The sequence below is a fragment of the Astatotilapia calliptera genome, chromosome 3, assembly GCF_964374335.1.
Source record: "Astatotilapia calliptera chromosome 3, fAstCal68.1, whole genome shotgun sequence".
NCBI lineage: Eukaryota > Metazoa > Chordata > Actinopteri > Cichliformes > Cichlidae > Astatotilapia > Astatotilapia calliptera.
Window position 1 is genome coordinate 38863929 of NC_137424.1, and position 25405 is coordinate 38889333.

Here is a 25405-nt window from a genome sequence, read left to right on the forward strand (position 1 = left end):
CCATCCATACATGAGAAACAGAAATGAAATGAATGTATGGATACAAATCTCTTGTGTATAGTTGCTTAACTATTGACTGTAAATGAAAGTAAGTAATTTAAGCCAATATTATTAAAAAGCAGAGAGGGAATTTGTTAGGAGAATATAAGGACTACTTAAGGTGGGATAGTCCAAGTCAAGAATTATGTTACTCTAAGTAAAGCAGTTGGTGACTTCAAAATTGGATAACCCATCATAATTTTTCCATAAACTGTGGTTTGCCAGCTCTGAGTTACCCCCAAACCTTATCTGAGGGAACCAGCTCACAGCATTACCACCATAAAAACACCCTTCAGACCATGGGAAGGTGGCCTGTTTATTTGTTGTATGTGATTGACATAATTAAATAATAACTAATTAGTAATAACTGTGTAATTACTGTAAAATCTAATATTGTGTTTAATTAAAAATATTAAGTAGGCTGAACTCAATTTTTAATCAATTTGTTATTAGAACTCAATTTAAGTAAGTTACCAGTACTTTTTATGCAAAAACGCTGATCAACTCAATTTATTTGAGTTGTCTTAACTTAGAAAAACTAAGTAAGCTGGAAGTTTTGCTTCTCAGTGCGGAAGGATGAAAGATGTTTTTTGAAAATGCCCCGTCACTACCGTCCTCCTCCCTATCATGGATCAGTCCGCATGTTCATGGTGCCAGCACTTTTTTCTGGAATATGTTGAGCAAACCTGGAAAAGCGTCAGCTCAAGATATTATTGTTGTCATTGCTGTGGATCTTTACCTGATACACTGACTTGGTGAGTAAATGTTTACTCTTATTCAAACAGATTTTTTGGCTTCTCTTAGTTTAGCACCAGGTTTATAATCTTGCTAGCTTGTTAGTGTTAGCCTAACGTTGCTGCTGCCGCTGGGCTCATGTTACTTAAAAATTAACACCAACGCCTTAAAAACCTTATATAAAAATATGACTGTGAAATTTTCTGTTGATTGTTTGAAATAAAGAAGTGAGATAAGAGCCCTGACAAAATTTTTCAGGAGGCGCAGCCGTTAGGGGTGGGGTGTATTTTCAAACCATAGCCAGTGTTGGGGAGTAACGGAATGCACGATCTGATATCGTCGTGCTGGTGTTGTTCCCAGATCATCATACTAAATGTTGTTCCACACACACACATTCTCACATACACACACACATTCTCACATGCATACAGATGTTTACACATACACACACATAGTGCCTTGTCTTAGAACCATTTGGGGGGTTTTATGGTGGGCGTTGCTTTGCTGTGATGTGTATTGTGTGAACTGTTTTCCCAATAAAAGGCAGCAAGCGAGGCCGTCGTTGGGGTTATTGCGGTAGGATTCAGAGTGCTTTCTGAGACACCGGCTGGGGCCTCCCTTGCTAGCTAGTAAAAGATGTTCGTCTTGCTTTTGTCGTTAACGAGAATAAGTTTCTGAACCAGCGGGGCTTGTGGAAACACAGACCTAACAAAATGAGTATTCAAAAAAGGGATGTTACTCAGCAATGTATTAGCAAATTCAGCATCATCAAAATTCGGGGCATATACATTTACCAACAAAATCTTTTTCTGCATTAGAGTACCAGCAACAATGATGTATCTACCATTCCTATCAGTGATAACAAAGAGAATTGAACTTTCTTATTAATGAGAATGGCCACTCCTCTAGCTTTTCAATTAAAATTTGAGTGAAAGAGCTGACCCACCCAAGGGCAATATAACCTATCCAATCCAATCCAATCCAACTTTATTTATATAGCACTTTTAAAAACAACAAAGTTGACCAAAGTGCTTTCCAATAATAAAACAGAGGTAGCAGTTAAAACCATACTTTAAGCATACAATGAAATCAATAAACAAAACAAATATATAATTGAAAAAGAAGATAAAAATAAATCAACATGAGTAGAATAAACAATAAGATATACAATGAATAAGATTAACAAAGTAAAAAGATTAAGAATGACCAACAGCTGACTAAAAATTGACTACAAACTGGCTCTGATAACACTCCTAGAAGGCCTTTGAAAAAAAGTGTGTTTTTAAAAGTGATTTAAACATTTCAAGTGTTGGGGCCTGCCTAATATGGAGGGGCAGTTTGTTCCATAGTTTGGGGGCCACAACAGCGAAAGCTCGGTCTCCTCGGTGTTTCGAACCTATAACGATCTTTAATGCGAAGATGAGTCTCCTGTAAAAATGCTATATCAGAATTTTGATGTTTCAAGTGAGTGAAAACCTTAGATCACTTAACAGGGTTGCCCATACCTCTAATATTCCAACTAATAAATCTAAGAGGCATGCTTAACTAGGGATGGGTATCGTTTAGGTTTTATCCGATACCAGTACCAAACCGGTACTTTTGAAACGGTGCCGGTGCTTAAAGAATGGAGAACACAAAATTGGTCCAAAAACCTCTCATGTTCAGCTGCTTTTTTTTTGTAAAAAGATAACAATGTTAACCTTTTCTGCAGCTATAGGGGATATGTGGCATCACTCTTGGCTGGAAGCAGTGCTTAAACAATGGAAAAAATAAACTTTGTCCAAAAACCTCTCATATTTAGCTGTTTTCCACTTTTTCTTTGGTCATTTTAGCCTTTTTGGCCAGGGTGAAGGGAGTATCTGCCATCAAACAAGAGGACAGCCGCATGTAGCTATGATGATGTTTGCTAGTTCACCTTACATGCAATAATTTAATAACGAGGTTAGCCTACTCAACGTAAATTACACACGAACAACATTAAGCTACTCACGCAGAGAATAACTGCTGCTGCTGCCATCATCATCCGTCATCATTTCTGCTACACTGCCAGGGCTAGGGGCCAGGACTCTACTCTTCGGGTTTTTGGGGGATGTTGCTAACTCCGGGTCAGATAACAGGCAACCCACCCGCAGTAGATGTGCATGGTGTGAGGTCTCGCTGCAAGCTATCAAATCTCAGCTTTTAACAAAATGCTATACGTCGCCAGGCGTTTCATCAGATTCGAGGAGTTACCTCCTTTGCACAGTATCACCTTAAAGCACTTGTTGCAGGCTGCTGAGTTTGCATCTTTTGCTGTAAAGTACAGCCAGACTTTGACCGCTTTGCTTTGGGCATTTTTAATCTGTAGCTCTGCTCTAAAAGAACGTACGTACCTGGGCCCACCTACTACGCTCACAAACATAGAATGATTGGCTGGAATCCAAAGTGTATGACATCTCAGGAAAAAAAAAAGCACCGAAATGTGCGCTGCTTTTTGGTCTGGTTACTACTGTTTATGTCAGAACCGGGATACCGGTACCCATCCCTATGCTTGACCCAACAATGCTGGGGTGTATATTGCCATTAGCCATTCATAAAGAAGAATAAATAAACAAAACACAACAACAACTAAAATGCCAGTGGCCGTAAAGAGCCGAAAAGAGACAGCCCCCCCCAATAACCCTGGAAACAAATACACCCCAGGTTGTTATGTGTGGCTGTGTGCAGACAGGAATAGGACCCAAGGTGCAGACTCCGGAGACAGTCGTGAACTCAAAACAGCTTTAATGTAAAACTCAAAATATAACATAACTGGGGAAAAAAAAAATCAAAATAAACTTAAACCAGAGGACTGACAGAACACACAGCCAAATAAACAGTAGATCGCGACACAGACACAGAGAAACACAGGGCTTAAATACACAGAGGAAGCAATCAGGGAATGGGTAACAGGAGGGAAACACAGCTGGGGGAAATCAGGCCTAACGAGACAAGGGGAAGCAAAACCAGACACATTAACATCAGACATGGACTTTCAAAGTAAAACAGGAAACCTATAACACAGACTGAACAAAAGACACAGACTCACATGCAGGCACTACAACAGAGGGAACAGAGACGTGGGACCAGGGCAGACACAGACACTGACTGGACACGGGGATATAGCAACTAAGGATACACAGAGACATGAACTAGACAAGGGATACAGCTGACAGGGGAGACAGAGCAACTAGAGAAGACAGAGACATAAACCATAAGACAGAACTCAAAGAAACCAAAAACTAGAAATTATAAATAACATAATAAACTCAAAAACCCTGGGTCAACGACCCAGGCATCCTAACAACACCCCTTCCTAAAGGGCTGGCTCCCAAACAAGGAGCCAGAAACAAACAAAAAAAAAGTGCAAACACCGGAGCCCGGAATGCAACAGAACAAAAAACAGGCTCATGACAGGGGCAGGCGGCCAGGAAAAATTGTTCACAAAAAGTTCAGGGGGCCGGCCTGGAGGCTGAGGCACAACAGTCCAAACCCGGGCAGGTCAGGTGGGCGGCCCAGAGGCTGACGGCCCAAGAGCCCAGAAAACAGTTCAGGGGGCCGGGCAGGCGGGAGGCACCGGCGGCGACGGAGCAGGTCAGGAGGCCGGCCGGGCGGGTGGCACCGGCGTAGTTCAGGGGGCCGTCCATGACGGCAACAACGTCCAGGACGAGCAGGCCAGACAGGACGTGCAGGCCGGACAGGCCGGACGGGACGTGCAGGACGAGCAGGCCGGACGGGACGTGCAGGCCCGAGCAGGCCGAGCAGGCCGGACGGAACGAGCAGGCCGAGCAGGCCAAGACGGCATGGGGACCTCAGGTGCAGACGAAGCTGAACACTCGGAGGCTGGACCAGGCGGAGCTGCAGAGGCTGGACCAGGCGGGGCTGCAGAGGCTGGACCAGGCGGGGCTGCAGAGGCTGGACCAGGCGGGGCTGCAGAGGCTGCAGGCGGTGGAGCCGGTGGTGGCTGAATGGCCTAGCCAGAACCATCAGCAGACACTGGGATGTGCTGGCTGGGTCGTCCCGGACCCCCAGCTGACGAGGCAAGAGGCTGAACGGGCCCCTCGGACCCTCCAGCGAAGACAGGAGGCTGAACGGGCCCCTCGGACCCTCCAGCGAAGACAGGAGGCTGAACGGGCCCCTCGGACCCTCCAGCGGAGATAGGAGGCTGAACGGGCCCCTCGGACCCTCCAGCAAAGACAGGAGACGGCTGGAGCGGTTCCTCGGACCCTCCAGCGCGAACAGACGGCTGAAGCGGTCCCTCGGACCCTCTAGCGGAGGCAGGAGGCTGGACGGGCCCCTCGGACGCTCCAGCGGAGGCAGGTTGCTGGACGGATGACCGAGGAGAGGAGCGACGGTGGCGTCGCTTCCTTCTAGACGAGGGACCGGGAACCGGTGGAGAAATGGAGACCTCCTCCTCATCCTCCGACCACACAGCCGCCAGGAAAAAGGCAGGCGAATGGACAGGCGAACAAGGTCCCGGCTGGTGTGGGGAAGGAGAGGAAGCCTGCAGTGGCGATGAGGCAGAGTGTGCGTTGTCCTGGGGCGGCGGTGGGGAAGATGTAGTGAGTGAGAGAGCAAGCTCACCAGCCCTGACTTGCTCTCTCCAGGCAGTTATGGTGTTCCCCAACTCAGTGTCCTTAGCAAACTGGCTAAGCCGGGGGTTATATTGAATAATGGCCTCCACCGCACTCAGCCCAACTGCCATGGTCCTTAAATCCGGGGACTGGGCGATGCGGTCGAGCAGGCTCACCATCCGCTCCATCTCAGTGTTGTACTCCGAGGAAAAAGAGTCTGCGGGGTCCATGTTCTGGTCGCGATCTTCTGTTATGTGTGGCTGTGTGCAGACAGGAATAGGACCCAAGGTGCAGACTCCGGAGACAGTCGTGAACTCAAAACAGCTTTAATGTAAACCTCAAAATATAACATAACTGGGGAAAAAAAAATCAAAATAAACTTAAACCAGAGGACTGCCAGAACACACAGCTAGGTAAACGGTAGATCACGACACAGACACAGAGAAACACAGGGCTTAAATACACAGAGGGAGCAATCAGGGAATGGGTAACAGGAGGGAAACACAGCTGAGGCAAATCCGGCCTAACGAGACAAGGGGAAGCAAAACCAGACACATTAACATCAGACATGGACTTTCAAAGTAAAACAGGAAACCCATAACACAGACTGAACAAAAGACACAGACTCACATGCAGGCACTACAACAGAGGGAACAGAGACGTGGGACCAGGGCAGACACAGACACTGACTGGACACGGGGATATAGCAACTAAGGATACACAGAGACATGAACTAGACAAGGGATACAGCTGACAGGGGAGACAGAGCAACTAGAGAAGACAGAGACATAAACCATAAGACAGAACTCAAAGAAACCAAAGACTAGAAATTATAAATACTATAATAAACTCAAAAACCCTGGGTCAACGACCCAGGCATCCTAACACAGGTCTCCACAGAACAGAACAAAGGAGACAGCAGTGTACCCCAAAGTAGCAAAAATGATTCACCAAAGTGACTGGACTAACTGGAGCCTGAATAAAAATAAAAACAAGAGAGAAAAACACTCCCGCCACCTTCCCTACTGTATAACAGTGTGCGCACAACAATAAACATGTACAAAACAAAACAAAACACCCCCGTTGTTGCTGAACATTTAACAAAAAACAACTACAACAGAAGTGCATAAAAAAACAAAACAAAACGAGTCCTGTGCAACTCAATGCAGTAAGCTTAGAAAATATTGTGCTGGACTGATCCGAAGTACATGAGTATAACATAGGATTTAGTCTCATTATATAACAATGAAAATAAAATGAAACAGCAGACCAACAGTACAATAACTAGCGCAACGCCCTAAGAAAATGATGCACAGGAAGCGTTAAACCTAACGAGAGCGTAAACCCTTAGTAGCATTACAGTACCAAACTGAATGGCTATTGAAGCTCACCCAGAGATCAAAGTTTTGACATAATTACTGGCTTCCTCCGCTGAAACAAAGTCCTTCTCAACACCCTTATGTGTGATGAGAAGTCGCACTAGATGAAACAGGCCATACCGAACACCTTCAATGCCATGGAATTGCTGCCTGACCGTGTTGAATGCAGCACAAGCCCATGCTACCATAGCAGTATAGTCGGGGAAGACTGAGATGGTCAGGTCTCCAACTTTAATCTGTCGGCGTTCTCTAGCATGTCGTAAAATGTCAACACAGTCAGTGTGGTAATGAAGCCTGCATACAATGGCTCGTGGACGGTCGCCAGGCTTAGGTCTGGGTTGGAGGTTCCTGTGGGACCGATCCAAAAGTACCTTCTTCCCCAGATCAAATGCTTCCTTTAGCAAGGAGGCTACGGCAGCATTGGTGCATGTGTCAGGGCCCTCCGGCACTCCCACTATCCTAACATTGTTACACTGCGTCCTAGACTCCAACTCTTCACATTTATTTTCCAGCTTGGCTACGTTAGCTGGGAGGCCCTTCATAGTGTTTTTCATCTCAGCTATATTATCAGAGCAAACAGTAACCGCGTGCTCCATCTCCCTGACCGTACCTTTTAGCTTGGACACGGTAGCGTCATTAGAAGTTTTATCGATTGCCAGCTGTGCTTGCTGGTAAAACTTAATGGTAGACAAAGCATCACCAAGAGTAACCTGAAGTTCTTTTTAAAAAATATTGGTGATATCTTTCCTCAGCGAAGCCAGCAACTCGACCTTGAGAGCTTCAATATCAGGATTAGCTTGGCACAAGGGGGGCTTTACAGGAGACAACGGCTCACTCGAGGATGTGGATGTGGTTTGCAAACTAGACCTTAGTGATGTTTGAATAGTACTGCGAGTTTTAATATTTTTTGCTGCCATTTTACGCAGGCCCAAGTAAAACTTCTCAACACAACAAACTACAGACTAAAACAGGACTAGGATTATGCAAGAATGAATAACAATTTAATCAAAGTTGACGGGAGTTCCCAAACTCGTGTCCTAGTCCATCAAAGCTCAACCGGAAGTCCCAGACACGGAATTTAATCTTAACAAACAACGTACTGTTGACTTGACCGAGAAACATGAATACAAAACAAAAGGCAAAAATGAACAGAGGCAAAACTAAAATTAAAATCTAAACTGGGAAAAGCTAGACAACTATGACAAAAGACATGAATATGATTTTGAGCAGGAGTATGAGAGTAACTATGACAATAACCTCACACAAAAGATCATCTTCTTTGGACACTAGCATTTCTCTTGAACTTTTGATTTGGACTGTCATTTTTATTTTCTTGTCTTGTTTGAGTGGTGCGACACAAACAACCTGCTGCTTAACACCGAGAAGACTAAGGAACTCATCGTGGACTGCCCAGAGCATTGCCGGAACACCACTTCCTGCCATAAAGGACATCTACAGGAAGCGGTGTCTGAAAAGGGCTGGGAAAATCATCAAAGACCCCAGTCTCCCATCACATGGACTCTTCACCCTCCTGCCCTCTGGGAGGCGCTACAGGAGCCTAAGACCACCAGGTACCGGAACAGCTTCTTCCCCACAGATGTCAGACTCCTGAACTCTGCCTCCTGACATCTGACCCACGTTAAACTCATGGACTGGACATACACACACCCACAACCACCTACACACACACACAATGGACAACTGTACCCTCAAACACAAAATAATAACATGGACTGAACCACCACTCACAACCACTAGCACTTTATATAGCCTCTGTAGAAATTATCCACATATCTCACTTATCTTAACTGCTACTGTATAGCTCTGTGTAAATAATCATTCTCTACATACAATAATTTTTAATCCCACAACTGTTTATAACCTGCATAGTTCACATTTCTGTATAACTGTATATCTCAGATTTCTTTTTTTAAATTTCATATTCTGCATAGTTTTTTTTTCATATTTATATCCTGGTCATAGCCTGTACATAGCTTGTACTCACTACAGCCTGTACATACTTATAGTTATAGAATATTCATAACATACTTCATACCGTGTACATTATAACATACCATAATAGACTCATTTCTGTAATATACTTACATATCTGTAATATCTCTAATATATATTGTAATATATCTCTATCATGGCTAAAGCACTTCTGGATGGATGCAAACTGCATTTCATTGCCCTGTACCTGTAACATGTGCAATGACAATAAAGTTGAATTCTATTTTAATTCTATTCTATTCTATTGTTTTCCTGTTCTGTTCTGTTCTGGGGTTTTTTTGGTTTTTTTTGTGTGTGTTTTTTAGTTTTAGTTTTTGTCTTTCTTTTCGTGCTTAGATATCATTGCTTCCTTTGTCTGGTGTGATTTTATGTCTTAAAATCTTATAAATAAACATAAAAAAAAGAATAGTACATGAATGTGACATTATATTAATACAGAAAAATACAAAAAATAAAAAACAACATAAAACGGTGGGTCACAGACCCAGCCCCTGACAGAATGTGCAAGTGAGTGTGCAATTGATCCAATCTGAGATGATCCGTGAGTTCAACAGGGAGGCAGGCAGGTGAGAATGTAAGTCGAGACCTTACCAGAGCTATGGCTGAGATTGGGCAGGTAGGTCAAGCGACCGGGTTGAAAGGAACTGTGCACTCGTGGAGAGAATGTCAGTGGATAAAACTAGAGACAAGAGAAAGCAAGGTGAGTCTAAGCACAAAGATAGCAAAATACATGAATCGCCTGATGCTAACGCTGGTTAGCTGACGTTCTGGTGAAAGGTAGTTGTCAAAGCTGGATTTAAATGCTGCTGCGTTAATCAGCTCCAGGTGCAGCTCACGAGAGAGAACAAGGACAGCTCTGCACAGAGGAGGAGACATGACACACAGTGGAAAAACCCTGCCACTCCCACGGACCATAACAGGTGACATTCTTAGGAATAGTAAGAGCTGTACAGAGAAAATAAGTAGGTAGACCTTGCACAGATGATAAGCTGACTGAGATATAGAGTTACAGGTACACTGGCATCCAGCAGCTCAAAAAGTGTGAAAGGCGACCTGTAATTTGACTTCAAAAGTGTCTAACTGAGGTGCAGTACCAAATAGTATGCAGGTAAATGTCAGGCATGTTTGGAGTACACAATATACATTTGTTTGATTCACAAACAAATGGAACATCTAAAGTGTAGTCTCCACATCGCCACACGTGGCATTAGTTTTCCACATGTGGCGTCATCTTTTTAAAGTAAATGGCACACCCACCACTGAAATAATAAAATACTACAAGACAAAAAACAAAACAAAACTAATGCACAGTAAACAAGGAGCAAAGAAGGAAAAACCCAAAGGAAACAAAGAAAAAGAAAAGACCAGGTTTGATGTGAATGTCAGTAGACAGTGGGCGTAGCAGAACCACATGAATGTAATGGAAGGAGTAACAAGTTTTGCAGCTTTGCTCCCATAGTGGATTTCAAATCAAAATTCAATTTATGATAGATGTTTACACTCGTCTGTGTGAAAAAGAAAATCACACAATCAAAGAGCAGAACCTGCTCTAACAGATTGAGTTTGAAGAATTGCAGCCCTGCCTGTTCAACCGCTAAGCTAATGACATCTGGTTAAGTCATGTGAAAGGAATGAACCACAGAACTCTGGATTGGCAATGAATCAGTTATTCAGGAAGTAAATGCTTTTGTTTCATATTTCACTGACGTGTCATAAGCTCAGAGGAACAGATATAAAACCTGAATAAATTAGTGGCATCATACAAGAACAGGGAGCAGTCACCCGAAGCAGTTGCTTTCACATTAGACCATTGCTCAGGGTAAGTGCATTGCTTCATATATAGTCCATATACAGGGAGTTCAAGTGTTTCTAATTGTATCTATAAAACAGATTATTGCTATTTATTTATGTTATTTTTGCTCATGATTTTTTCTTTTCTTTTCTTTTTTATGAAATGCAGTTTAAGAAATTGTTTAGTTTTTTTTTTTGTTCTAGTCATGCTACAGAAAAACAGAACCAGTATCTTTAATAGTATTTTAAAAGTGAATAATTATCAGTAACAGGATTAGATTTCATAATCAGGGCAAATAAGTGTAGTGTTATAGTTAATGATAGCAGTTGAGGGTTTTGGTGATGTTAATTCTTTCTTTTTAGCATTGACCAACATAGTCCAAAACAGCAGCACAAATTAGTTTTGATTTTCGAAAAGCAAACTGAATTGCAAATAGCCTAAATAAGGAAAAGGTTAACATGTGCTTAAAACTAATATAAATATATCTATAGATTTGAAAGTACATTAATATGTTTGTTGTTTTGTTGTTGTTTATTGCTGTGTAAATACTTGTACTGTCAAATACTACAGGTTCAAGAGCCAGCCACAATGGGTAACAAACAAATCTTTAAAGCTTTATTGACATTTATAGGTAAGTTACTCCTTTATTAAAAAATAAAATAAAATACAAATACAAAAGAAAGCTTTATAAAAAGCCTTTATTGTTGTGATTTTTGCATACAGTGGTAATAAAGCTTGTGAGCACAGCAGTTACTGCCACAACAACTGGAGTTCCAACAACATCTGGAAATTCGACTACTAGCACTACAACACCAATGATGACTGCATCTACAAACACAAACACAGCAAATGTTACAAACACCACACCTACAACAAACACATCTGCGGTGCCTACAACAGTTTCAACTACACCTGTAAACACTGCAACACCAATGATGACTGCACCTACAAACACAACGACTCCTACAACCACCACACCTGTAATCAGTAAGCAATATTTCATGTTATTGTTCTTGAAAGTCACAATATCTTAACACTGTTTGTTCAAACAGGCTTGTTTTCTTTTTCTTTTTTTGGCATTTACAGTGGTTTCAAACACAACTGTGAGCGCTACAACACCAATGATGACTACAGTTACAAACACAGTCACAGCAAATGTTACAAACACCACACCTACAACAAACACATCTGCGGTGCCTACAACAGTTTCAACTACACCTGTAAACACTGCAACACCAATGATGACTGCACCTACAAACACAACGACTCCTACAACAACCACACCTTTAATCAGTAAGCAATATTTCATGTTATTGTTCTTGAAAGTCACAATACCTTAACACTGTTTGTTCAAATAGGCTTGTTTTTTTGTTGTTGTTTTTTTGGCACTTACAGTGGTTTCAAACACAACTGTGAGTGCTACAACACCAATGATGACTACAGTTACAAACACAATCACAGCAAATGTTACAAACATCACACCTATAACAAACACATCTGCGGTGCCTACAACAGCTTCAACTACACCTGTAAACACTGCAACACCAATGATGACTGCACCTACAAACACAAACACAACGACTCCTACAACCACCACACCTGTAACAACTACAACAGCTGAACCAGTAACAGGACTATTGTTGACATTCACCTCAAATGAAAACTTCACACCAGCCTTGGCGGATTCTAACTCTCCACAATTTGCAAGTCGAAGCACGCTTGTAGAGACAGCTGTAAGTATCCTTTTGAAGTTTCATACCCAAACATATGCATGCACATACACACATAACTTTAAAAAAAAAGTAATTTTAGTGTGACATTACATGTACCTCTATATGATTGCATAGAGTAAGCAAGAGACAATTGGAATTATTCACATGATTACAGCAGTATAAACAAATGTGCATGCACATATAACTTTGTATTACTGGATCATGTTTTAAATTTGAATGCTTTTGAAAAGTCCTGCAAATTGGTATGCTTTTATTAGCATTTCTGTGTTGTTGAGTTTTTTCAAAGATTAAAAATATTTAGTTAAAAAAGAAACAGATTCAATATGTAACCAAAGAAACTGAAATTCTATGAATTGTAAACAAACTTGGCAAATGACTTATTGCAGCGTAAATGCAATGTTTGCTTTGGAAAATAAAGAAGCACAAACCCTAAAAATATAGCACATATATTCCGAGATTATTTTGTTTTTCTGCAGCTTACACCTTTTTACAAGGCAACATTTAAATCATTCCGGTCACTGAGAGTGACTTCATTCAGGTAATTCCCTTTTTATATACAGATTAATTTTTAACAGTATGTGTCATACAGTAATGAAAATAAAACAATATTTTTGGTTATTCATTTTGCAGGAGTGGATCAATTATCAGTGACATAAGGATTGAGTTTGGATCTTCAGCTGTGCCGAATACAACTGATATTGCAAATGTTTTGATCAATTCAGCCTCAAATATAACAGCCTTCAACATTACCACAAACTCTGTGGTTGTCCGTGAAATAGGTAAGCAATATTTCATGTTATTATACTTTAAACTCACAATATCTTAAAACTTTTTGTTAAACCATCGGCTTGTTTTCTTTTCTTGGCATTTAACAGTAGCTTCAACTACAACTGTGAGCGCTACAACACCAATGATGACTGCAGTTACAAATGCAATCACAGCAAATGTTACAAACACCACACCTATTACAAATACATCTGCGGTGCCTACAACAGCTTCAACTACACCTGTAAACACTGCAACGACAATGAATACTACAAACACAACCACAACCACAACGACTCCTACAACCACTACACCTGTAACAATTACAACAGCTGAGCCAGTAACAGAAGTAAAGCTTACATTCACCTCAAATGAAACATTCACACAAGACTTGGCGAATTCTACATCTACAGCATTTAGAAATCGAAGCATGCTCATAGAAACAACAGTAAGTATCCATCTTAAAATGTCATACCCAAACATATGCATATTATTAAAAAAAAGAAAACACGAGCTATTATAGTATTGCAGTATATGTGCATAATGATAGATTTCTTTGTATTTTTCATCTTCTTTACAAATATTTAGAATTTTCTTTTGAAATACAAGTGTAGTAAATTTCCCATCATAGTTTGGAACCTGATTGGATAGTGAAAATTAGAAAAATTTGCATGATCTTCACAGTAAAAACAAATGTGCAAACAAATTTAATTTTCTATGTTAAAAAATGTGAGTGCTTCTGACAAGTCCTGTCTGCTTTTATCAGTAAAATGAAAAGGGAAATGGATTCAATATGTGACCAACGAAATGGAAATTGTATGAACAGTTGATAAAATTATATATTATTGCATAAAGTTACATATTGCATTATAATTCAGTGTTTGTTTTGGAAAATAAATAAATGCAAAACCTAACAATATAGCACATGTATTCAGAGAATATTTTGTGTTTTTGCAGCTTACACCGTTTTATATACAACGATTGAACTCATTCCGGTCACTGACAGTGACTTTATTCAGGTAATTCCTGTTTTATATACGGATGGAAATTTACAAATGCAACAATAATAACAACAACAATAATAATATTAATACAATTATGAAAATAACACAATATTTTTATTTATTCATTTTGCAGAAGTGGATCAATTATCAATGAAATGAACATTGGATTTCCATCTTCAGGGGTCCCTAATATAACTGACATTGGAATTGTTTTAATCAATGCTGCCTCAAACATAACAGCCTTCAACATTGACCCTACCAGTGTTGTTGTCAATGGCACAAGTAAGCAATTTTTAATGCAATCATATTAAAAAGGAATTGCAATATCTTAGAACCATTTGTTAAAGACTTTTCTCCCCCTTCCCATTTACAGAGGTAAATAGCGGAGTGATCCACAAGAGCAGTCTACTCACTGCATCCTGTATGGTGCTGCTGTCATGGCTCATGTCAGGCCACCAATAACATGTCCTGATGCTCTTGTGGAATTCCTTTTGGAAATGTCTGCTGTGATTGGCTATGAAAAAGGGACGTTGTTCACATTGAAAATCCAAGAGGACCTTCTGGTAAAGTGCAAAGAATGGCTTCGCAAGAATTAGATACTAAATTGGGTAACACACACAATAATAATGAAGCATATTTTTAAAAATGCATCTACTTCATCATGATTGCATATTTAAGTAGGAGATGGAATCCCATCTATGATGGGAATAACTTTATCCACTGAAAGGGTAATGTGTGTAACGTGTGTCATTAATGAGTAATACCCTATGAAATCGGGAGAAGAATTTGTGATATGTAATCGTCACACTCCTCGTCACCGCACTGCTCCTCCATCAAATGGACAGTTTGACTGACTGTGGCATTCCTGAAACATAAGCTATGTGAATAACGCCCTGTATGATTACCCAATCATGTTTCATATGTTTAAATCGTGTGATAGTGTGTGCAACTTTGCATTTATTTTGTATAATTATAATACAGCATAGTAATAATAAAAAATACAAGTAGGTTACGCAAATTAGGAATAAAAAACCCCCAAAATGTATAGACTACATCAATGTAATAATTCCTTTTTCCTTCTAAAGAAAAAATCTGTCATGATATACTGAAACTGGTTGCATTAAACAAATTGAAGATTTATACAGAGAATTGAGCTCTGTTTCTCTTTATTTAAACTCTACTCAGTACTGTCAGTGTTGTTCAGGATGATAAAGATAAAACATACACCCAAAAGTATTCAGACATGTAATGCTGCTTTGTAGATTACTATTGATTATTGACTTCAGGGCCTTCTATTAGTTGCCTTAAATCGCTTAGTTAAGGGCAACTGTAGAGCAAAAACAAGCACAAACACAAGGCTATCTTTTTTTGGATGGGGCAAGAAGACCACTCATGATATCAAGTGAACTGCAGAGGTATGTTGTAAAAAAGCAAAAAAGGGAAGATTAGTAACTGAGAACAGAGAACTTCGCTCTACAGCGAGGGGGTCAGAAACAGTCATTTTCATTTTATGATGATATGTATATATATTTTTTCCCATTTTTTAAGAGAGAAATGGGACATCTAAATCATGATCAAACTAAAGAAAAGTCAAGAAATGGCATGAAAGACCACTGAAGAGATCAATATGATTTAAAAATTAAACATGCAGATAAACTTAAAGTGTACTTTTTAATGGTGGGAGACAAGTAGTACCAGCAGTATGAAGTCCTTGAGGCAAAAACAACAAGGAACCCAAATGGCATGGGAACACACAAAGGTAACAAACAGACACCTTCATAAACACATAGCACAAAGACAAGGCCCTGACTAAACTGTGTTTCATTACTCTAATTATCCTTCAGTCCCACTGAGAACTCATTAGGGAAATAAATAACAAACTAAAATAGTAAATAAATTACTGGAACACCACAAACTTAACACCAGAGAATAGACTTGAGCAAATCCCTGCATGTGAAGTGCCGTGGCAGGTAGGATTGGACCCAAATGCAGGACACAGCATGGACAGGAATAACTCAAAAGATTCCCTGAAAAACCTTCAGTTAGTCCAAAATGCTGCATTGAGACTACTGACAGTGACTAGAAAGAGAGAGCATATTTCACTGATTCTGGCTTCTTTCACTGGGTCATTGTTAAATCCAGACATGAATTTAAAATTCTTTTTCCTCACATACATCTTAAATAATCACTCGCTATATTATCTTAAAGTCCTCATAGTACCATATCACTCCATTAGAGCACTCTCAGACTGCTGGCTTACTTGTGGTAAGTTATTTAAAATTAGAATGGAAGGCAGAGCCCGGCCTCTCTTCTGTGGTACTAACCCCAAGTTTGGATTAGAGAGAGTGAGGGAGAGAGACACCCTCTACTTTTAAGGTTGGGCTTAAAACTTTCCTTTTTGATAAAGCACATTGTTACAGCTGGATCAGGGGACCCTTCCATTATTTACAATGCTATAGGCCTAGGCTGCTGGGTTTCCCATGATGCACTTTCCTTCTTTTACTTGGTATGTATTTATACAGCTCTTTGCATCTAATTTCTTTGCATTAGTTAATATTAGCCTCTGGCTCTGTACCACAGTGTGTCTTTGTTCTGTGTCACTCCCCTCACCCCCAACTGGTCATGGTAGAGGAGGTTTCTTCCTGTTAAAAGAGGGTTTTTGCTTCCCACTTCCCACCAAGACCTTGCTCACAGGGGGTTTGATTGTTGGAATTTTTGCTGTATTACTGTAGGGTCTGCCTTACAACATGAAGCTCCTTTAAGCTTGAATTAAAATTGTATTGAATGGAATCACTCTTGATCTACTGATCTATTGTGGTGAAAAGAGAGCTGAATGTAAAAGTGACGCTGATGATTTAGTGGTCAGTCTCTGTTCCTACCTTCATCTATACTGATGAGCGCTGGTTGGTGACCAAAAGAATGAGATTGGAAAAACAAGTGGCAGAAATTAGTTCCTTTCTTTTAATGGCTGAGCTCTCCCTAAGAGATGTGGTGAAGACCTAGGCCATTCGAAAAGGCCTAAGACTAGAGAGGTTGTTCCTCTCATCAAAAGGAGCCGTATGAGGTGGTTCAGGCATCTGATTAGGATGCCTCCTAGGTGAGGTCTTCTGGGGACGTCCTACCAAGAGAAGGCACCAGGCAGATTCAGGACTCACAAGAACATCTTTGGGGTCCCCCCCCCACCCCAGATAAGCTGGAAGAGGTTGCTGGGGTGAGGGAAATCTGAGCTTTTCTTCTCAGACTGCTAGTCCTGCCACCCGAACACTGATAACTGGCAAAAAATGGATGGATGGCACTTTGGATCTTTGGATCACTTTGAATCTTTATGCCTCTTACCAGATCAAAGCCTACTGACCTCATTCTTAAGTGGTTTTCTTAAGTCTCCACGAATGAACAAAATCATAAGGTTTACCATTGATATCGCCATGATGTTTGGCCTTAGGTCCTCAGTACTCTTGGGGGCTGCCAATGGCCTGGTTGTCCTGGATACATCTCTGTCTACCCCTGGCTTCTGGGGAGCTTCTTGTGGTTATTGTGTGGTTATTGTGGCTTTCCACCGTCATTTTCAGGTGCACACACATACACCTTTACTCTAAGATGACAATTGATGACTCCACCATTTGTAAGTGTTAGTGATGTATTTTACAGTAACAAAGTTGTGGTAGTTTCTAGTAGTTCAAGACATTATTAGCTAATAAAACATCATCTGTACACAAATATATATGTTAATCCATTTTTGAAAAAGTGGTTCCAGTCACTGTCACAACAACGTCACTGACACCAACTGCCAATTGCACTATGACAACAACTGCTGCCCCTTCAAAACCAGCATCAGTAACTGTGAGAGCTATGACCGCCAATACAATGACAACAGAAAAAACTATTCAAACAACAACTGCAGTAACTGTGACACCTGCTGCTACAACTAATACTTCAGCAACAACTGTACTTGAACCGGCAAATTTTGTGACTACTATGGCACAAGCTTCTACAGCAACCACCATGATGTTATACACACCTACAACAACAATAGTGGAAAATGCAACAAATGCAACACTTCCTTCTTCCTTCTTCTAGTGCAGAAACAACAATCACTGTGAGAACGACAACAACTATCGAAGCACATATATCTGCTCCTTATATGAATATTACGAGTTCATCTGCTTATATTACTATTAAACATGGTTCAATGCAGTTTGCCTTTGTTTTGAAAATGTAAAATGTAAATTGTGATGCTGGTGAAGCAGTTAGTTGTAGTTCTAACATATTACAGTCCTTTTTCTTATGTGATGAACAAAAGATTTAAATTGCACAGTATTTTAAAATTGCTCATTGAAACAAACTTCCTTGAAACGTAATCCAACATTGAAATTGAATTTTAGCAAGCTTCACTACCTGTTGACCCGAAATGGATTCAGTATTTAAATAGATTTGCATGACTTACAAATAACTACTTTGAATAACAGCTCAAGGTTAGAATTATTTATATTTATTATCACTAACAAAGAAGTTCTTTTGTGATACAAAGTTCACCACTGACTCATAGAACAAAAGAAGGGTGTATGGTAATGGACAAAGCCAATATATATTGACAGGCAGTATATTTGTTCTTCATTAAGGTCCTTCAGCTTTTCGATTCAACATATCCATGTGGACTGTTGCATAAGGTAAAAGGGTTGCAATATAGACATATCATAGATAAACATCAGATGCGAATCAGTAACTTTTCAATATATATTCTCATTTCAGGTAAGTAAATTTCTTATTATTTCACATATTTAAGAAAATTACTTATTTAGAGTTGGGCCGCAATCTAGAAACTCCCAAATTTTGCTCTCTTTGCATGAGATTATCAACTGATATTGATGTTTCTATGATACAACTTATATATATTCATATATGTGCAATCCAGCATGAAAGTTTTTGTGTTCTTCGTTTTTGTGATCAAGGATTTCATGTTAAAAGGATTTTATGTGATCTCCTGAGAATAAATGAGCAGCCAGTTTATTAGTATTTATTTTATTTAAATAAATACATTATGTGAGTTATAGATTAAAATTTGATGTGTTGAATTGTTTTCACATGGTGAATAAATGTACTGTTTAATTTTACAGGTTAAATGGAAAGCAGAATGATTGTTAAATGGTTTATATCTATGTTCTTGATTTTAATGGGTAAGATGGCGGCATATACAAACATAGCAACAATCATTCCTGTGATATTCCTGTGATTTTTCATTTACATCTAACACCTATACAGGAACAATGTCCATTTTTACGCCAATGACAATTACAGGAGCTGCAACCACAACCACAGAAGCTCCAACAACAACAGCTTCAACTATCACTGCAGCACCAACAACAACTATAACAGCAGCTCCAACAACAACATCTGCTCCCACAACTACCACCACAGCTACAACTACCACAGTAGTGCCCACAACAACATCTGCTCCAACAACTACCACAGCAGCTCCAACAACAACATCTCCTTCCACAACTACCACCACAGCTACAACTACCACAGTAGGGCCCACAACAACATCTGCTCCAACAACTAACACAGCAGCTCCAACAACAAAATCCGCTCCCACAACTACCGTCACAGCTACAACTACCACAGCAGCTCCAACAACAACATCCGCTCCCACAACTACCGCCACAGCTACAACTACCACAGTAGTGCCCACAACAACATCTGCTCCAACAACTGCCACAGCAGCTCCAACAACAACATCCGCTCCCACAACTACCGCCACAGCTACAACTACCACAGTAGTACCAACAACAACGTCTGCTCCCACAACTACCACCACAGCTACAACTACCACAGTAGTGCCCACAACAACAACTGCTCCAACAACTGCCACAGCAGCTCCAACAACAACATCCGCTCCCACAACTACCGCCACAGCTAAAACTACCACAGTAGTGCCCACAACAACATCTGCTCCAACAACTACCACAGCAGCTCCAACAACAACATCCGCTCCCACAACTACCGCCACAGCTACAACTACCACAGTAGTACCAACAACAACGTCTGCTCCCACAACTACCACAGCAGCTCCAACAACAACATCCGCTTCCACAACTACCGCCACAGCTACAACTACCACAGTAGTGCCCACAACAACATCTGCTCCAACAACTACCACAGCAGCTCCAACAACAACATCCGCTCCCACAACTACCGCCACAGCTACAACTACCACAGTAGTACCAACAACAACATCTGCTCCCACAACTACCACCACAGCTACAACTACTATAGTAGTACCCACAACAACATCTGCTCCAACAACTACCACAGCAGTTCCAACAAATACCACAGCACCTCCAACAACCGCTCTAAGTAGTCCCACACCTGCTCTAACTAACACAACAACAGGAAAAACAACCACATCTGCAGCCACAACCACCGGACCTCTGACAATTAGATATGTTGTTTTCAGATCCATTCAAAGCAATTTTACAGCAGACTTGTTGAATTCATCATCTGAAGTTTTTCAAACTCGATCTTCATCAATAAAGGTGCAGGTAAGTCTTTCTTTTCCCCAAGAATCTATAAAGTTAGTGTACAAGAGTTTATCTGATCATTAAGGTAATGCAAATATTCAAATACATATTTCTTCTCATTTTTTTCACGTGAAGGTGGTAAAAAATTACAACTTAATTTATATAGAATAAGTGCAAAGTCTTAGGAAAAAATGCAAAAATTCCCATGAGAACTAAGTGCCAGGACAACTGTCCTGAATGAATGAATGAATTAGAATTTCAAACTACAGCTACATGACAAATTGATGCAAGGCATCAGGCCACTATATGGTGCTAAAAGTACTTCAATATGCTTTTGAACTGATTGTTCACTGCATTTTTTAAAGGCACATGCAGCTCCAGCAGAAACGTGTTTTAAGTACTTCAAACACAGCTCTCACTGTCAGCTCACACTGAACAAAATTCCCTAATTCATGAGGGTTCACTAAAGGAAGAACAATGCAGAATGGACTTCTAAGCATTTGTCATTGACGTTGAAGGCAAAGTCGTGTTCTTATCTAATAGAAAGAAGAAAGAATTCTGTTTAAAGAATATAGTTTACATTTTTTTTAAACCCTAAATACTCAGACAAGTACAAGAATTTGACTGATTAAGAGCAGGAACAAGTCAAGAGGAGAACTTTTGCTACCAAGGTTATAAAACTTGGAAAACCTTTTTGCCAAGCTTTACACATCCAGGGATGGATAATTCATCCAGCGGTGTTTAGCTCATTTACCTACAGTCTTTTTTACTTGAAGTCAGTATTATTGCTGGATTTTTTTTCTCCTCTCAAAGGAGACAAGCTCTTAAACTTTGTTAAGAGTGGCCTTAAGGCTTGTTCTCACTGAATATGTCTTCATATTTGAACAAAGATTTTCAGTGATGAAGTTTAATGAATCCAGATACAGATTCTCTTTCACTCACCTGTCTACTGTCTTTCGCATCTTCACCTCATGTATTGAACCTGAGTTTATAGCACTTATTCCACCAAACACACTAAATTTATCTCACCGAATAAGGAAGAATCACTGCAAAACTGCACGCAGTAATTTAACTACTTAAATTTAAAATGGTCGCTTGGTGGTAAGCACTGTTATTTCACGGCAAAAAGGTCCTGAGTTTGAATCTTGGGTCTTTCTGTGTGGAAATTGCATGTTTTCTCCATTTTAACATGAGTTTTCTCCAGGTGCTCTGGCATCCTCCCACAGAAAGACATGTTAGTGCAATTAGATTAACTGGTGATTCTTAATTGCCCATACTGTGCATCTTGAAATGATTCACAGCACTTGACTTGTTCCATTTTATTTGTCATTTTACGGCCTTATTCCAAAATGGATTATATTCATTTTCACCTCAAAATTCTACACACATTACAAAACTTTATTGACAGTCTTTGCCATGACATTTGTGAATATGAGCGTGAATGGTTGTCAGTCTCTGTCTGTGTTAGCTCTGTGATCTACCAGAGCTACTCTCTGTAAGGGTCAAGACCTCAGCTTTTTCCTTTAAATAATCTTCTGTTAATGTATTTTAACATATAATATATATCACGTACACAAACAGATAAATGTGATTTTAAGAAAATCTGCTTTGTGTCTGTAGATTGAACCTGCTTACAAAAACTCGTTCCCTTCTTCCTTTGTCTCCTTGGCTGTTGTGAGCTTCAGGTAATTTCAGTATTTTGACATATACTGTTAAGAGCACTGACCTAATGCCCTAAATATTCAAAACTATCCTTTTTGTCTCTGCATTTACAGGCAAGGATCAGTCATCAACACCATAGAACTTAAGTTTGTAAACTCATCTGCTCCAAATTACACTGAAATTAGAAATGTTTTGATCAGTACAGCATCAAACGTGACAGGCTTTGACATCGAAAGGGCCTCCATCACTGTCAGTGCCACATGTGAGTAACATTTTGTGATGTTTGATCAAAAAGTCTCAAAGTTTTTAGAAGGACTTAGTTAAATGTTTTATGTCCATTTTGTCCTCATTTTAAATCTACCACAGTGATCCCAACAACAAACACAACAACATCAGGGACTACAGCTACTCCAACAACTATCACAATTACAAAAGCTCCGACTGCACCTGTCCAAGTTTTTCTGTTTCTACAGTTCCTTGAACCATATGTACCTGAACTCACAGACCCCACCAGCAGTGTATATCAAGATCGCAAAATACGAGTTGAAGAGACGGTGAGTAATATTTCAACTTAATATATCTTTTAATGACTGACACTTTATCTAGAGAACAAATCTGAAATCATACATTTTATTTCATTTGAATAGGCATTTTTAGACAATGTAATTTTTAAGTTGTTTCACCATGTTTAAATTTTCTTTTTGTGTTAATTTTTTGCAGTGTGATAGAATCTACAAATCAAAATTTATTTTCTTCATCCGTGCCATTGTCATTCGGTTCAGGTAAAACATGTTTTTAACAGTGATTAAGTTACTTTCCTCTAAATTATTATTTTAATTTAATTTTGAATGTTAAAAGTGCCATGCACCATAGTTAAACCGTTCAATAATCTGCAATCATTATCTAACATCTGACTCACTTTGTTTCATGGCACAGTCTTGTTAGAGTCCAAACACGAGTGGATAGAACTGAGACACAGGTGGAGCTTGTGTTCAATCAAACAGCACCCAATGCACAAGTCCCAAATAATACTACTATTATTCAAACTATGAAAAAGGCTATTAACAGTTCCAGCAGCAATTTCAGTATTGCCATAGTTCCTGACACTATATCAGTAACTTCTGGTGAGTATTTGAAAATGTAACCAAAAGTTATTTTGACATTCATGAAGGATAAAGATAATAGTTTAGGTTGTACATAGATATATATTAATCTATTTTTGATAAATATTTTATTGTTCCAGTCAGTGTTACACCTGCTACACCAACTCCTAATTGCACTATGACATCAACTGCTACCCCTTCAAAACCAGCATCAATAACTGTGACAACTACGACCATAATTTCTACGACAACCGAAAAAACTATTCAAACAACAACTGCAGTGACCGTGAAATCTGCTACAACTAATACTTCAGCAACAACAGTACTTGAACCAGCCACTTTTGTGGCTACTATGGCACAGGTTCCTACAGCAACCACCATGGTGTCATACACATCTACAACAACAATAGTGGAAAGTGCAAGACTTCCTTCTTCAGCAGCTACTGCAGAAACAACAATCACTGTGAGAACGACAACAACTATTGAAGCACGTATATCTGGAAACACATGTAAGATAGACTAATTGAAATGATAAGTGTTACATTTAAATCAGCTAAATCAGCTAAGATTTTCTCATTGCTTTTTCTCTTCATTTCCAGCTTCAGGAGGATTGAGCCACAAGACAAGTCTCTACACTGCTTCCTGCCTCATGTTGTTGACATGGCTATTTGCAAACCATCAATAGCTAATTTACATTTGAAATACAAGTGCAGGAAAACAATTACATTTATTCCATTGTTATCAAAAATGCAGCATCCTTGAATGGCTTAACTGTTGCGTGAAACATCATGAAAATCTAGCCTTGCATTAACAGACACAGTGGTATATCTGGGGGGCATTTCTGTCTTTTATTCCCGTATTTTAAAATTACCATTACCTATGTTTAAGTGCAGTTCGTCTTTGTTTTGGAAAATGTAAACTGTGATGCTTATGAAACAGACAGTTGTTACTCTAACTAATAAAAGTCCTTCTCTCATTTGATGAACCAAAAGATGATTTAAATTAGACAGCATTCAAAAACGTCGTTATTTTCACCATAAATGCTTAGTTACAGTATATTAAAATTAATGGAGAGTTTTCCCCCAACTGATGTATTAAAAGCTACCATGGGATGACTCTTACGGCACACAAAAATGAAATTTCCTGCTCCTCACTTCATAGAAAAATAATCACCAAAGCAATGGAGGTCTTATCTTTGTAAATTCACGTCTGACAAGTTGTTATCATAGCATAGTGATATTTGACTCCTGTCTGGGCCTTGACTCCCATGTAAAATCTTTGTGTCGTTCCTGTTTCTATCATTTAAGAAACATCTTTAAACTGCGACATGTGGTCTATTCAGCTGAACTGGAAAAACTCATTCATGCATTTGTGTCATCACGCTTAGATTAATGTAAGTCCCTGTTTACTACCTTGGATATCTCTCTCTCGCCTCCAGGCAATACAAAACGCAGCAGCCAGACAAACTCGTTCTATCAAGCGTGTTCACATTACTCCGGTCTTATATTCTTTACATTGGCTTCCAATAGAGTTTAGAATTCGCTTTAAAATTCTTGTTTTAACATACAGAGCACTAAATGGCCAGGCCCCAGATTATTTATCCAAGCTTCTTAAAAAAATAAAGTAAAATAAAAATAAAAATACACTGCTGCTCGTCATCTCCGCTCACAGACTCAGTCTGTTGGTTGTTCCCCGTACACGAATGAAGACAAAAGGGGACAGAGCCTTTCAGTCTGTTGCACCAAGGCTGTGGAATAGTTTACCGCTACAATTATGTTTGCTTGACTCTGTGGATTGTTTTAAAAAGCAGTTAAAAACATTTATGTTCAAACAAGCCTTTTGCTGATCTATGTATTTTATATTCTTTACATTCTTTACATTTGATCTTTTACATTGTGTATAATGTCTATTGATTGTATTGTTTATTTTAATATTTGTGTACAGCACTTTGTGACTGCCTGTCTGTGAAAAGCGCTTAATAAATAAACTTTACTTACTTACTACTTACTTACATAGTATGACTGCTTTTAATGTCGCTCTTTTAATGATCTGTTAATGCATATAATTTAC

At 39.6% G+C, this 25405-nt stretch overlaps 1 protein-coding gene across 1 annotated transcript; it reads left to right on the forward strand.

The window, feature by feature from the left end:
• Nucleotides 1-9897: 9897 nt before the first annotated feature.
• On the forward strand, nt 9898-25343 carry LOC113018680 (uncharacterized). Its single transcript, XM_026161984.2, has 18 exons — nt 9898-10577; nt 11121-11181; nt 11274-11537; nt 11637-11843; nt 11946-12283; nt 12760-12821; nt 12914-13062; nt 13159-13496; nt 14006-14067; nt 14186-14334; nt 14426-20591; nt 22191-22255; nt 22346-22494; nt 22599-22786; nt 22953-23014; nt 23169-23356; nt 23476-23844; nt 23935-25343. Exons 11-18 carry the CDS (start codon nt 19317-19319, stop codon nt 24018-24020), a joined length of 2382 nt encoding a protein of 793 aa, XP_026017769.2. The 5' UTR covers nt 9898-10577; nt 11121-11181; nt 11274-11537; nt 11637-11843; nt 11946-12283; nt 12760-12821; nt 12914-13062; nt 13159-13496; nt 14006-14067; nt 14186-14334; nt 14426-19316; the 3' UTR covers nt 24021-25343.
• Nucleotides 25344-25405: the final 62 nt, after the last annotated feature.

What these genes read in the sequence shown, in the direction of transcription:
- LOC113018680 (XM_026161984.2), top strand. Translation starts at nt 19,317, where the DNA reads ATGTCCATTTTTACGCCAATGACAATTACAGGAGCTGCAACCACAACC. An exon ending in AAATACGAGTTGAAGAGACG is followed by an intron (nt 22,787 to 22,952) that starts GTGAGTAATATT and finishes AATTTTTTGCAG; the next exon opens with TGTGATAGAATCTACAAATC. An exon ending in GCCATTGTCATTCGGTTCAG is followed by an intron (nt 23,015 to 23,168) that starts GTAAAACATGTT and finishes TTCATGGCACAG; the next exon opens with TCTTGTTAGAGTCCAAACAC.